This window comes from Onychostruthus taczanowskii, unplaced genomic scaffold, assembly GCF_017590055.1.
Source record: "Onychostruthus taczanowskii isolate IOZ18803 unplaced genomic scaffold, ASM1759005v1 scaffold19, whole genome shotgun sequence".
Lineage (NCBI taxonomy): Eukaryota > Metazoa > Chordata > Aves > Passeriformes > Passeridae > Onychostruthus > Onychostruthus taczanowskii.
The window spans coordinates 11,171,642-11,186,810 of record NW_024499128.1 but is presented as its reverse complement, the minus strand read 5'-3'; the positions used below and the strand labels follow the sequence as shown (position 1 = coordinate 11,186,810).

The 15,169-nt window shown below is 40.5% G+C and overlaps 1 protein-coding gene across 1 annotated transcript in view; it reads right to left on the bottom strand.

Moving 5' to 3' along the window:
- USP22 (ubiquitin specific peptidase 22) overlaps positions 1-15,169 on the bottom strand; it is an 89,922-nt gene that overhangs the window by 22,287 nt on the left and 52,466 nt on the right. Inside the window, exon 6 of the mRNA XM_041401837.1 lies at positions 2,646-2,815. Coding sequence (XP_041257771.1) covers positions 2,646-2,815 — 170 coding nt within the window. The remainder of the gene's footprint in view (positions 1-2,645; positions 2,816-15,169) is intronic.

Sequence of the window (15,169 nt, the reverse complement as noted above, 5' to 3'; positions counted from 1 at the left end):
ATGGGTAACTTCTGTTTAAGAGGCAAAAGAGCAAAACTGGCTTATTTATATATAGTAAGTTTTATTTAATGTTCAAAACAGTCTCTCTTTTCCTCCTGGAGAGCTCCCACTCAGGCACTCACCAGATCCCCTGGCATTCCATTTGCCTAAGATCACACCTTCAGAAAAGAAGGGTGGAGGGGAGATGAAATTAACCCTTGCCCTGATTGTTTGTCCTTGGGTAAAATGCTTTGGGATAACCACACCAGCTAATCCTGGTGGGAAAGCTATGTAGAAACAAGACAGAACCTGAATCAAAGTTTCCCTGGTAATTCAATTACAAAGGAATTCTCAACCATAGCACTGAGATCTCCTGGTTTGCCTTGCTTTGCTCAGACCTCAGCTCTGCAAAGGCAGTGACAGAATCTTCATTACAACCACTGCAGAGAGCTGGGACATGAAACATAATCAGTGTGCTCCAAAAATGGCAAGATTTTGTTTTAACTCTGAATACAAAGAAATTAAAACTCACTGGGAACAGAACTGTACAATGGGTGCTGACAAAGCCACAAGCACAACAAGGTATTTACTGCTTGTGAGTTAAAATATACCAAGTTGGTTACAGACCCAACAGCTTTGCTTAGGAGGATTAAGCTCCAGTTTTACTTCAAGGAGGTTGAGTCACTTTCTGTGTCCTCCTACAGCACATGGCTGCAGTATTTAATGTGAAATAAGGACAGGGACTATTGCTGTCTGCACAGTCTGGTGTCACAGATATGGCTGTTCCCTCACCTATACACCCTCATGTTGCAGAACATTTAATTAATAGAACTAATAAAAGTGTAGGCATGAATTTTTATTTGAAAATGAAGGCTGAGCTTCCCAAATTTGTGTATAAAATTAAACTTGATTACAATTGAAACTAACACAGGAACACAAATGCTGCATTTAAGCCCCATTTTGGATAACAGCCTGTTCTTTGTTCCATGCTCATAGTAGAGCAAAAGGCATCCTGAGCCATCAACAGGGCTCCACACACAAAAATGGAAACAAAAATCATTACCTAGAGAGTCTTGATCTTTCCTGCAGCCTCTCAATCTGTAATGTAACATTCATTTCCCCTTTCCCAAGGGATTTTTTTAAAAATGCATGTGTAAATAGAGTGTGGTGATGTTCAGCAGTGTGAGACTTTATATCACTATTTGATGAAAGGATATAAAGAATATAATAGTTCCTTATTTTTAAATAAGCAAATAGGTTTCTCTATTAACAGTGTACAGAAACTGGTATTTCTATACCATGACTGATTTTTTTATCTAGGCATTGTGGTATTTCCCCACTTAACTGCACATCTGGTTTCAATAATCCTACAGCTGCTACCTATTGGTCTGCCTGCCTTTTGTTTTCACCCCCTTTCCTGACAGACTCAGAACAACTGAAAAATAGAACAAAAAATAAGAAATGTAACATACAGCTAATGATTGATAAGCAAAATGAAATGTTGCAAATCCTCAGAAATCTTGAGTATAAGCAGGAAACAACTTTGTACTGGAACAACTAAGGGGGCTTTACCTTCCTCTATATGTGTTTAACTCACCTGCAGTGACCAAAAATAATAATCTCTGGTGAAAAAGGCACCAGAGTAAAATAAAATTGAAAATCACAAGATAAAGGTAAAGCTATTTTAGGTTGGTCCCTGTCAGAATGAACTTCCCTGACAGCACATCCACAGAAAACCTGCTCTATGTACAGACATCTCCAGCAATTTTAAATGCTCCACATCAGCACGTACACTACAGCTCTTTCTGGTTTTTTGGTTGGTTTTATTTTACTTACCAAGAAAGCAGATTTACCACTGAGGAAAAGGCACAAAACTGGGTTTGTTTTGAAAAACATCTTAAAACTAGGAGCCCATGTCCACCCACAGTCCTTACAACACTTGTGTGGAATTAAGACAGATAATAAAGTTCTTGGACTATTTATTAAGGAAAAGCCTGTGCTCGTCTCACAGCATGAACCAGACCTACAGAAAAGACACACTGCAAAGCCAGGCTCCCGAGTGTGAGTGGGAAAGAAGTGCAGCTTGTACAGGGAAGACACAAACTGTAGCAACACATTCACTTCTCTTTATCCTCCTTCCTGGCCCTTCCTGGGTTTGCACATAAGAGATGACAGAAAAGATGTTTCTGCTGGTGAACAAGCACTAAATTGAGATCTTTAAAATATTCATACAGACCTACATAATCCAGTACCTTAAACCACAAGGATGTATACTACTGCTTTAGTCTCACTCCCATTATCACCCAAAGAGCTCGTGACATATTTTCCAGTTACAACTTGCACCTTTAATTAAGGCACACATTCAGCTTAAAGACTAAGGATTCCCAGATCAGTCTCAGAAGAACAGGCAGCACTGTAATTATTTCCAAGACCAGCTTTGCCTAAACAAGGGTGACTTCACAATAGGACTTAAAAGCCATTAGTTTCCCTTTCAGCAGCTGGGTATTTTTGACAGCGAGGTCTCAGTCTTTACTGCTTTGTTTTACTATATTTTGAGGGGAAACATGACTTGCATTCCCTTTATATTTGCAAATAGAACACAATTCCTTTTGGGTTAAGAAACAGCATCTGTGGCAAGGTGATGCTTTGTGGCAAACAGCACTCACCTCCTGAAAGAGCGTAGACATTTCACAGACCAGACATGAGCTGGGGCTTTGCATTTCACATTTGTGCCTGTCGGAGAGGAAGAAATCTCGCAGCAGTGGAGTGTGGGTAAGTGCCTGGACAATACAGTTCATAAAACATGTGTTCCCAAGATTGATTAGCCCTCGTAGACCTATAAAGACAGAAAGGGGGAGGGGATGCATAAGCATTATCGAGTTAAAAAACCGGTAGATTTGCATTTTGATATAGTTTTCACAATATTGCCATGGATTTACTGTATTACATGCACAGCTCCAAACAGAGTTTTATACTGGCTTAGGGAGGCTATTGGTATTTTTGTACTCAAGTCACAAGAAGCTGCAGAAGCTTTCTGAACTACACTAGGATTTCTTAAATTCTAAGAAATAAGGAAACGTAAAAGTTCAGCAACGCCACTACCATTATTTTGCAATGGCTGTTGTGCCACATGTCACCAAAACAGTCCCTCCCCAAGATTGATACCAAGGTGCAATGACAGCAACTGCTAAGTCAGTACAGTAAGAAACCAATACATTTAAAGAAATCGGTGAGTAAGTTTTCAGATTGTTTTAAAAGCTTTCCCCCATGCAGGCCATGAAGCCAGAACAAGGTTTTTATACTGTTCTAATCATCATCTTTCTAAGACAGGCAGCAAAGGAAACAGCCCTGACAAACCAAGTCAGGCTGTGACATCCAATGCAAACTTCAGAGATTTTAAACCCAAGATCTGAACAGAACAGCTTTAAAAAAAAGAAACTCTGAACAACACTAATTCCACACTCATTTTAGGTAAATTAAACATTAATCTACAGCATACATCAAAAAATTCAACTTTGCATAAGAGGATTCATCACACCTTAAGTCAAACGTTCAGTAATGCCCAGAGACGATTCCTTGTGCTTGGAAACCAAGATGCTTAAAGGAAAGCTCTTTTGTTGCACAACAGAAGAGAGGTTAGGAGTGGGGAAAGCTTTTCAGTCATTTGCAAGGTCTAAGTGAGAAGAAAAACATGCTCAAATCCTTGAGTATTCTTCCAAAATATTAACATTATACCACCATACAGGAGCACTAAACAAGAAGAGCATCAGGTGGCCATGAATGCTTATTTTTAATCAACAACTTACTTTGAAACGAGACAAAATGCACCGATAGATACAACTCTGGTATTGATTTAAAATCAACATAGTCCTCTTCTGCAATAAAAATAGGATTACTACAGAAACATTGAAAGAAAACACAACAGGATTACTAGTCACAGAACGAGGAATTTCCTTGTCTTCCGTGGGATGTAAAAACCTCTCAGCTGGCAGAGCTGTGGTAATTAGAAGTGATGCAGTTCCCGTGCAGTACAGCAGATAGTGCTCCAAGGGCTCTTTAGCATCCTGCAGCAGGAGGGGGTGTGGTCCAGTTGCTATGTTACCACTGAGAAAAGGCACCACAGCAGCTTGAACTGCACCCAGAGCTGAAGGCACAGAGACAGAGCACTCCCGAATCTTTTTTCCTGTATCTAAAGCAACATCGACCTGCTTCCAACAGCTTCCTGTTCCTTCTGTTTACTCACAGGACAAAGTTTCTCATTATATTACAGTGACTTCTACTGGGCAGAAGCTTGTTGCAATTATTTGCTTGATTTTCATGCTGGGAGGCAATAAGCGTGTGCACAACATTAGCAGAGTGTTAAATAGTTAATTTGTTGGAGCAGCTTGAAATACTGTGTGATGCTTCAGCTTGGTCCACAATCCTATTTCAATTCCCAGTCTGTGTCTCTGCAAACAATGACACAACAGGAGGGGGTTCGTGCTGTGCAAGTGGAGAAACATTTTGGTACCTCTTGCTTACCTCTCCCCTTGTTTTCTGCCATTTAAAATTGACTGGATTTATTTAAATCACAGGCTGTGCTCACAGGAGGCTGGAAGGCTCCCTGACATGCATTTTGAGAAGCAGAAGATTCTCTCCCTATTTCTCCCTCTGGTTAGCACCAGATTTCAAAGCCAGCCTGTTCAGCACAGAAAACTGGAGGAAAACCAGTAGTAAATCTAGAGATTCCCCCTAGCATTTTTTGGTGTCTAATAGAGCAGTCACAAAAGCAAACACATAAAGGCAGCTTTTTGGAACCATTTATTAAGCATCATTTATTACATGCCTGTGGCTGGACTGTCTTTCCCTGTGACCACAAGAATCAAATCTTCTTTAAAGTTGCCACCAGGAGACAGTTACAGGCATCAAACTCAGAATGCTCTTGGTTTACTCTGCTTGCTTGGTCTTTGCTGTCAGTTTTTCATGGATCTAAATGGAGCAATTCATGTGCTGGGACTTCACTTGAAGGAACCAAGACAAAGAAACCTGCAAAACAGACAAGGCTGAAATGTGAATACTCCAAACCCCAATAAAAATCAGAAAATGATTTGTAGCAAAACACGAGTGAGAACTTAGTTGAAAAGGGAAAAAGGAAAGCAGCACACATCAGTCTTATCCTTGTGGGAGCAATGACTGCAGCTGCTGTACAGTCTTTTAAACTGGTGTTTGAAATGAAACAGGTATGAGGAACTACAGCTCAGGTACTGCATAAGTAATTGCAGCACACTGGAAAACATCAGAATTTGATGTAGGTAAACTAAAGAGCTGACAGAATTCAGAACAACACATCCTCTTGTGCTTAACTTTTATGGGGAATAATGAGTTTTGTTGGAAAGAAAAACAGCTAAAAATTAAAGCCTGTACAGCACTCTGGTCAATAACATATTGAGAATGTAAAAGCTTTGTGCTTGCCACACCTATTCCCTCCCCTTTAATAAAGCCTGGCAAGGTTTTGCTGGAACAGTCAAGCATTGCAACATGTGGGTCATAAATTAACAGAAAACTAATGTGCCAAAACCTCACATGCAGCAGTCCATTTGTGCTAGAGCACCAGCAATGGTCTCCACCAGGCTCTAAGCAGAACACAGTGTCACAGTCTAAGGATTGTCAACATGCTCCAATCTCGACTAATAATAAAGCTCTGGTACTTTGCAAACTTCTGCTGTGCTTCATAGTATTGTCTTTATTTTTGCTTCTTATGAATTGTTCTGAAATGAGCCAGGGCAACCTGTGAGATACTTAATATTTTCTACGTATGTATGGGTGTTGCTGTGGTAAATATACTTCACAAGAAAGTTTTAGCTCTGAACCATGCTGATACAATTGTAAATACTGGAATAAATTAATGTTGTTGAGAAGACAAAATTGTCATAAAAATCATAAAAGAAGGAAATATACTTTAATCATCATCATGGAATACAAACACTACTCATTCTGCCAAAAGCTGGGCAGGAAGGGCATAAGCAAAGGCAAGAAATCTACTTTTGCAATGCCTTGAGCACAGGGAAACCCATCTGGGAAATTCTTTGTACATTTGGGCTCAAGACTGGGTTCTGGCTGGCTTACCTTTGTCAGCTTCAATTCCTCCATCTTCTTCCAGGAATGGATTCTGATTTTCCAATGCTCAAAGCAGTAGATCTGTAACACTGGGCAACAATGGTTGTTGGGATGCAGGGAGATCCAGAACACTGATTCTGCCAGTACACCCACGCAGGGGAGATGAAAAATCCAAGACAAGATAAGGAAATTCCACTTCTCCATAAATGCAACTCCACAGCTATTAGAGGTGGGGAAGCAGGGAAATGAGAGGACCACACATGAATAGAAAATATAGAAAACCCAATCTTGCCCTCATGGAGAAGGTTCTGTTTGCCTCTAAACCCAGGCTTCAGGCTGGGACTGGGAAGACAGCGAACAAACCAGTCTGAATGAAAGCTCCCATGCAGAATTCCACTGGGATTTAGTGGAATGAAGGTTCTGGAAGGAAGAGCAGCAGTCACTGGACAATGCACCTTGGTGACACAACCAGGAGATGATTCAGAAGCAGAGCCAGCCTGAGATCCTTTCTACATGAAACCCAGGATGGCAACACCTTAGAGCAATGCTTGTCTCCTACCCCCAGCCCCCCATCTGGTGGTGATGCTTCCCTGCAGCTCCATCAGACGGTGCCACAAGTCAGTGCAAGCTGAGGAAGAACTCACTGAAATATTTAAAGGCAGTTCAACATCACACTTGGAAACAAACAGTGCAGCACAGCAGTGAAGATTTCTAGAATAATTTTGGGTATTCACCCTAAGTCCATCCAACAAGAACTGGCAACAACATTTAAGAGCGTCTTTCTGAAAATATTTCAGGAGAGGTCTACCCAACTTCCCAGCACCTAAAGCTACACCCAAATTCTCTCTCAGCTCTCAAGTTTCAGGTGTAGAACATATCACAAGTGACCTGAATGGAGCTGCCACAAACACTGGCCCAGTGAGACCCAGAGCTGCTGTTCCACCTGCATGCCAGGAGCAGCAGTTTTGCTAATGGGGTTAGCGACAGCAATTATTTTCCAAAGCTAATCCCTTCTGAAATGTTAATACAAAAAAACTCATTTCAGAAAGCAGCAGTATACAGACATGTGAAATTACAAGTCTACACAGGAAAACTCATCACATTCTGTGACACCAATGATCACGTGAGTGACCAAAAAAGCCCCAACCATGCAGTTTTGGTTAATTTATTCCCCAACACTTCAGCTTAGCATCCTTTCACAGGGACTGAAACCCACAGTAACTATGGAAGCAGGAACACTGAGGCAAATGAATTAGAACTTTTTCTTCAGAGGTTCTTACAGAACATTTTTTACAAACTTACACATTTGGGTATTAAATTGTCTTGACAACTGTTTAAGAAAAAGCTACAGAAACTTTTGCCACAGCCAAATTAAATGAAGAAATTTCAATCACATGATCTTAAAAAACTCACTGAACAATTCAACTACTTCCAGCAAACACAGAAAATGCAATCTACCCAAAAAGAAAAAAATCATCTTTGGAGGGAGAAGAGGGATCAGAAAATATTGGTTCATCAGCAGATCTTTTTTTCAATAGAGTTGTTTTGACAGCAACACCAAGCAAGGGATTACAGGACAGATCAAAGAAGTGAAGATGAACACTCAGGGCAATAATCTTCCCTTGTTGGGTTACTGCTGAACCAGGTGAAAACATGCTCATGCTCCCTCTCTTTTATTTTTCTGACTTGACTCCTTTTCTCCAGCTATTCAGGGCTGCCAGCTAGGTCACTGCTCAGTTGGAATCACTGTAAATCCCTCTGGAAACAAACCACCTTCCCTGAGCTGTTTCACCAGCACCACCCACCCACCTCTCACGCCCTGAGCTATTCCACCACCAACAGGCACAACCTGGAGAGCTTCTCTCACTCTTCTGCTCTACCCAACTTTTAAGCTAAGACTTTTAAATAACAAGTCAGAATAGAGCTCGAGAGCAATGCATCTTAATTTAGAAAATGAGATCTGTAATACATTTTTTCAATTTTTTCTATATATGTTATATTCTGTACATGAATATTTCACTGTATCACTCCAATATCTAAAAATATTTCTTGAATATCATATATATGTGTGTGCATATCAAGATTCATAAGCCATGTTGAATACTGCAGTTTTGGGAGGCTGAGAAGATGACAGAGGACATTGTATTTAGATAATATTGTTATAAAAATTTGGATTTCTTTTTCCTGTTTTAACTAGAAGTAAGTATTTTCATTTGTCACTGACAGGAATTAAATAAAAATCAGCCCCTTCATCTAAAAGCCCTGATAATACAGAAGACACTGAGTCCAGAAACAGTCAGCATAAGACTATGAAGAATAACTCCTGTAAACAGAGAGAAAATAAATTACAGGACTATTTTAGATATACTGCATTGTGCACTACATCAAAACCTACAAGTTTAGCTACCCCTACACAGCAAAATAGCCTTTAATAAATCAGAAAATGTCTTCTGTAATGAAAAAAAAAAGTCATCATAGGAAAAAGAAATATTTGAATTTTAAATGAAACCCCATCTTTAACTTTTGCATTTCCAGCGAAAGGTTTCTGGATCACTGCATTTTTTCTAGTGCTATTGAAGTAACAGATTGTTCAATAGCAAAAAATTTGCTTATGTGTACAAAAGGAAACTATCCATGAGTTTGTATCCGGTTGAGAACCCTGGAGTCCAACTACAGGATCTGCTACACTGGAGGGAAGAAGAATATGCCATGAGTGGCACATGGATTGCAAAACCATTAACTGTATATAGAAAACAATATAGTCATTATTCCTCCTTGGATGTATCAGCAGCAGAAGACAAGGACTGTTTATGAGGCTGAATCATCAAACCCCAAAGTTCTTGGTGTGTCACTGCTGTACACAGCTGGAGGAATTCATCCTCCTTACTGACCTGTTTCACTGTTAACACAGCTCTGCCCCGAGGCAAACCCGGCTTGGGCAGTCCTTTTGAAGGAGTGATCCAGACAATTCACACTCTACCTGTGCGACTGACAACCCAGACCCAAAAGGGGAATGTGTCCCAGCACTGAATGCAGGCTGGCACCTCAGCCAGGTGCTTGGCATGTATTTACTCTTCCTAAGGTACTCGTTCCTGACCAAGGGTGGTTTTGTTTTTCTAAAAGAAAGTTATTTCCCACCTTCCAGATTTTAAGTGGTTCAAAATAAACAAAACAACACAGCCGTTCATATTTCCCAGTCTGTAAGAAAAATCTTACCTTATGTGTTTTGATTTAAATCCAACGCTTAAAAGCATGTTCAAGTGCTTTATTCAGGCTCACAGGGCAATTTCAAGTCTTTTTTTGGATAATTTCTGGCATATTTGTGTGCAACTGGGCAGTTCTGGAGTGACCTCAGCATTCCTAGGAGACTTTCCAGATTTATTCTTTATGTCGTGTTAGAATTGCCATTCAAAAGTGAATGCTTTTATTCTTTTTCTCCCTTAAAACATCCATAAACCCCTGAAAAGTTACCAAATGGCAACAACCCACCTACATTACAATGCCAGGAAAGATGCACTGTGAGATCTGCAGCAGCTCAGCAGCAGAGATTAATGCATTTTCTAGCACATCTATGAAGAGGACCTAGCCCATCTGCACCATATGGAAACAACAGCACTTACTGAGACACCAAGAATGTTTTTCCAGCATTTAGTTTGCCACCACCCCTCTTAGTTGACAGGGAATTGATTGTATTCACCATTCTTATTCAATAGCTTCAGTGACATCACATAATACACACTTAGAGAAGGGACAAACCACATCAGGACAGTGCAAATGTAATTGGAAGACAAAACAATAACTCAAGAGCAACTTGTTAAAGGGGAGAAACTATCTGAAATCAATTAAATTCAATAAAAACAATTGTGAAGTAGGAAACAAGGAAAAATTAAGAGGACAAACACAAAATAAGGAGCAATGGCTATAGTAACTCAGCCTCAACAACAATCTTGAGCTGTAGCTCTTCTACAAACAGCATTTTGGAACTTAACAAGAATATGAGAAGGCTTGGAAGTCATTCTGCTCTGGTGACAGGTAAACCTCAGCTGCATGATGTCTCTAAATGAGCAACCATTTTAAAAAGAAATTATGTAAAGTCAAGAACATGAGTAAAAATTTGTATGGAATTAATATTTGAGACTGGAGAAACAACTGAAGAATCCACTGGTTGAGTTAATTAATTAAAACCAGATAGTGTTGGTGGAGGAACAGCCAGGCTGACAATTTTCAAGTGTGTTACAGGCCACTACAATGAGGACTGTAATTAACTCTTGTGACCTACCAAAAGCTATAATAAAAAACGACTGAGCTCACAAGAAGTAAAATTTAATTAGATATTAAAAATAATTGTCTCAGTTAGAAAACATTGCAATGAGGGAGTTTGGGACTCTGATTTGTTGGAGTGTTTCCAAAGGCAGCTCTGTTAGCCCAGTGCACCTAACTCAGGAGAGGTGTTTGATATCCTTCCCTGTTTCTCATCCTGAGACTGCTCAGCCACTCAGAACAAAAGAAGGATGCAGGAACTGTCAGAGGCTCCCAAAACCAGCCACCCCTCACCCCCTCTCCTGGAACAAACTCCCAATGCAGGCAGGTGGCTGAAAGCCACAGGCTGAGCAGTGAACAGCCCTCATCCCTGGATTCCTACTCGACCTCATGGAAACCAAAATTACCTGCCCTGCTGCCATTCAGGTAAGACTGGAGAACAGGTAACAAGTGCTGCTGTAATGAGGGCTGCTAACTCTCCTCAATGTTATTTTTAGACTGCATAGGTATTCTGTGCATGGGCTTTTGCATTTGTGGCTCAATGCATCACTCTCTCCATTTAGTAATGCAAAAGAAGAGTCACAGGATAAAGCAAAGAGATCCACGGGGTCTGGTATTCATTACCTTTGTGTAACACATGCTACAGTGTGTCAAGGAAAATTTAAATTTGCAGCTATCAAGAAGGTTTAAAATCAATTCTGGAGGAGCTCAGTGGAGTCCCTGTATTGTGCTGCACCTTCAATTAAAATCAACTCCACAACATTGACACAACACTGGACCCAGGGTTCAGCATAGGAGGTATGTGTTTGTGGCTTATTTAAACAAAGAATTTCTAGCAATAACAGAGAAATAACCAGCAACAAATGGAGATGAGATTCAAGAAAGGCTGTCCTTTGCCAGATTTAGGAGGAATATGACATCTCTAAGCAATGACTATCAAAGATGGCTTTACTACAGATCCTTCCCCAGAGCAACAGCTTGGCCTTTCCACACATCCTACTCGGACACATATTGTTGGAAGAACCTAAGGGCAAGTGACATGCTTGGAGCAAACACATCAAACAAGTTACCAGGGGTATGAGCCAACATAAAGTGTATCATTTTATATTATTACTGCACAGATGAAACCTCCGAGCCAGAAATGACTCCTGAGTGTGCACAGTGTGCCAGACACACAAAGTACTCTCTATACTCTACTTCCAACATGTATAACTTTGAGCCAATTCCCAAAATGATGATGCCAAAACAGGAGCCTTTCCACTGCCCAGACGAGTTCCCATTCCCTGCCTTAGGGCACATTCCCTGAGATTTCATTTCCTGGGGTTGCTGTGTGTGTTCAGCAGGATGCAAGCACCGTGTGCCTGATTCTCTGAGGGCTACTTCTCAGTTAGGATTGTTATAATTCCTATTTCTCCAGGCTAAGAGCACTTCACTCAAGGCAAGTGATCTCCTTGGATGGTGTGGGCTGTGAGGTTACAGCCTGTCACTGCTTTGCAGTGGCTGCATGCCCAGATTAAGACCAAGCACACAGACAGGACAGGAGCACTTGATGTCCTTTAAGTTCTCCTCCTTCTGATTTGGTGGTAATTGGCTCCTGTGTGCACACCCTCAGCTTGGTAAAATGAGTCAGCAATTCTAAAATATCTGGCAATACAAACAAACAAACCCCTTAAGGTTAATTTTTCATATGGCCTGTGTAAATAGAGAAGCTGTTTCAAACAAGACAAGGGACTGCAAATATCTCTTCCCTCTGAATTTAAATTAAGAAATGTGTTTCCAAAACAAAATAAAGTGAGGGGTTTTTGACCAAGCCACTGAAAAGTAAATTGAATCTTCCACTAAAATCACAGGAAAGAGCTGTAGAAGTTCTTGAGATGTCACCTGATCTGTCCCTATACCTCAATGCAGAATTAACAGTACCTGTATTATTCCTGACAAATGTTTCTCTGAATTGTTCTTAAATCTCTTCAGTGATGAGATTCTGCAATATTCTCTGATGCCTCAAGTGCTCCAGGATCTCATCTTTGTAAACAAACGAAGTCAGAGTTTAAGAACTGCAGCATTAACATGGAAGACACACATAAAATAAGACCTACAGATAAGCTCCCCTAGTGCTAGAGCTTCTGAACTAGAATAAATGTAATGCTGCAAACAGCAATAGCTTTAGAAAAGCTCCAAAAATGAGGGAGGAGACAACTTGTCCAAGATACTGGGTTATCACTGTTTCTTTCTAGCTATATGGATTTACTGTCTCCCACAGCAAGCTTAAGTTTAAAATAAATGTGGGGGAAGGGAAAAGGGGAGTTAAAGGAAAGAATCTCTGCATTGTGTGAGAGTAGTTTGGAACCTTTTGGTAAGTCATCTCACAAGATGAGGACCCAGGAGCACCCTGCAAAAAAAGGCCTTTGTTTTTTTCCTTTCAAGGTCATGGAAAATGCCAGTTTTTATATCTGTAATTTTGTATTTCAGCATTTTTTATTGACCATCTGCATTGTGAAATTGTTTTTCTCTCTCAGGTGTCAGGAATAAACCAATGCAGCATGTTCTCAAACCCAGAAACCTACACAGCATGTAATCATCCACAGCAACCATCTCTCTGTTTGATTCTCTCAGCTGAAATGAAGAAAGCGGAAAAAGACATTAAGTTCAGCAGTAGAACTTGAACCAAACTTCTCTGAAATCCTGTCCTGGCATATCAAGACCCACTGCACAAATTTTGCCTGTTGTGCTTCACCTTGATCCAATCTCTGTCAGGACCTCTGAGCATTGAGCAAACACTGGGGAATGCGCAGACAAGCGAAGAAAACATCTTTCATATACTCACTGGAAATAACCACATAATCGAATCTGTTACTAAACATCAAAGCATTATATGATCCCTGTAAAATAGGAAGATCAACTGGCTGGAGGAGAAAGACAGAATCATAGAATCCTAGAATGGTTTGGGTTGGAACAGAGCTTAGAGATCTCCCAATTCCAAGCCCCTGCCATTCATTCCACTGGAGATGTGGAAGCATGTCACAACAAAAGCTTCAGAAACAAAAAGGCAACTATTCCTGAAAAGCAGAAAGAACAACATGAAATGTCACATTTAAGTATATGCACTGAACAAAATGCCTTCATTTACTACTGAAGCCAGAGAGCTCTCAACTGTGGTGCTTGTTGTATACTCATGTATACAAAGCTGAACAAATTTAAAGAAGTTGAATAAAGTATGGAGAAGCTCTCAAAGCAACCAGGAGCTGCCCTGTCTCACAGACATTAAAGTTCATGACACTGAAGTCCTAAGAACCAGAATATGAAAATAATGATTATTCTCATAATTGCTGGAAGGTCAGGAAGAATAGACAGAAGATATCCAGCATCAAAAAAGTAACAGCAGCAGGCAAAGGACAGGAAATGTGTTTGTGAAAATGCCTGAATGATGGATCCAGAGGTTTATGACACCAGCCTTTAACAGCCAGTTAAGCTGTAGACCCTTCAAGGTGTTTTCCTCTGGCAAAAGAAAAGCCTTTATACAAAACAAAACACTTCAAAAGGTGGCACAGAATAAAATATTCTCTTTGCCCTCCCCCAAAGCAGCCAAAGTTAAAAGCTCAGCGAGCTCTTGTGTGCTCTGCACAGAGCACAAGCCTTGCAGAGAGAGCCTTGTGCAGATGGCACCCATAAAGAACAAGAGGTACTCCCACCAAACTGACAAAATAAAATTCACACCCGCAGCCGTCCTTTCCCCCCAATATCACACCATATGCTGCCTACAAGTTTCTACCCTTCCTCCAAACAGATTTCACAAATTAATAACTTAAGGAGCAGGCTAAGCGCCAATGAAATTAAATGCATCCAAATATATTAATATGCACAAATTATTGTTGATGAACTGGCACAGAGCTCGTCCAACAATCCACAACACACAAACCATGCCACATGCTGTTTATGCATATTCCTGCTTTCAGTATATACTGTATCTACCTTCTGGCCACATAAAGCCAACTCTGGAAGCAGACAGGAAAGAGCAGAATGGAAGGTCAGAGTAAATATAATCCAAAAGCAATCCACAAAAGAACAAAACTGAGATGGGGATGATTGGCCTTGTTGAAAACACCATGCTTGCTGTGCTGACACCGAGTTAACCAGGTGAAAATACAGTGGTAAATCAAGGTTTATTTCAAATTGTTGGCCAGAGAGATCTATACATGTCCCATCCCTGGAAGTGTCCAAGGCCAGGTTGGATGGGATTTGGAGCAACCTGGGACAGTGGAAGGTGTCCCTGCCCATGGCAGGAGGTGGAACTGGATGAGCTTTAAGGTCCCTTCCAACCCAACCCATTCTGTGATTCTATGATTTTTAAACATAAGAAAATTAAGATTCTCATGCTAAGGACACAGCTCTGCCCATGACAAGACAACAGGCACTTGTCTGTAACCACTGCAGCTCCATGGGCTGATTCTCAACTTCCATATCTCTAACAACAAATACCTCATCTAAAGAGGATATCTGGTTCAAAGGGCCATAAAGAGATGCTGGCTAAGTACTGCTGTTGGGTTTTCCTTGGTAAGAAAATTTAGATTCTGATAAAAACCCATTCAAACAGATGACAAAGTCACTAACACTGACTGCATTTTTTATTGAAAGGCTGCTGGTTTGACTGCATAGTGAAGTTTACATAATTACTTAGTGAAGAAAACACAGGATAGGGAAAAAAAAATACCATTAGAGAAAGGGGTTAAGACAAACAATTGAGCCAGGAAACATTTTACACTTGAAATCAGCATCCATGAGGGGAAAAAAAAAAGAAGGGCTTTTTTGGGTGCTTTTATTCAACTGGATTTAAGTG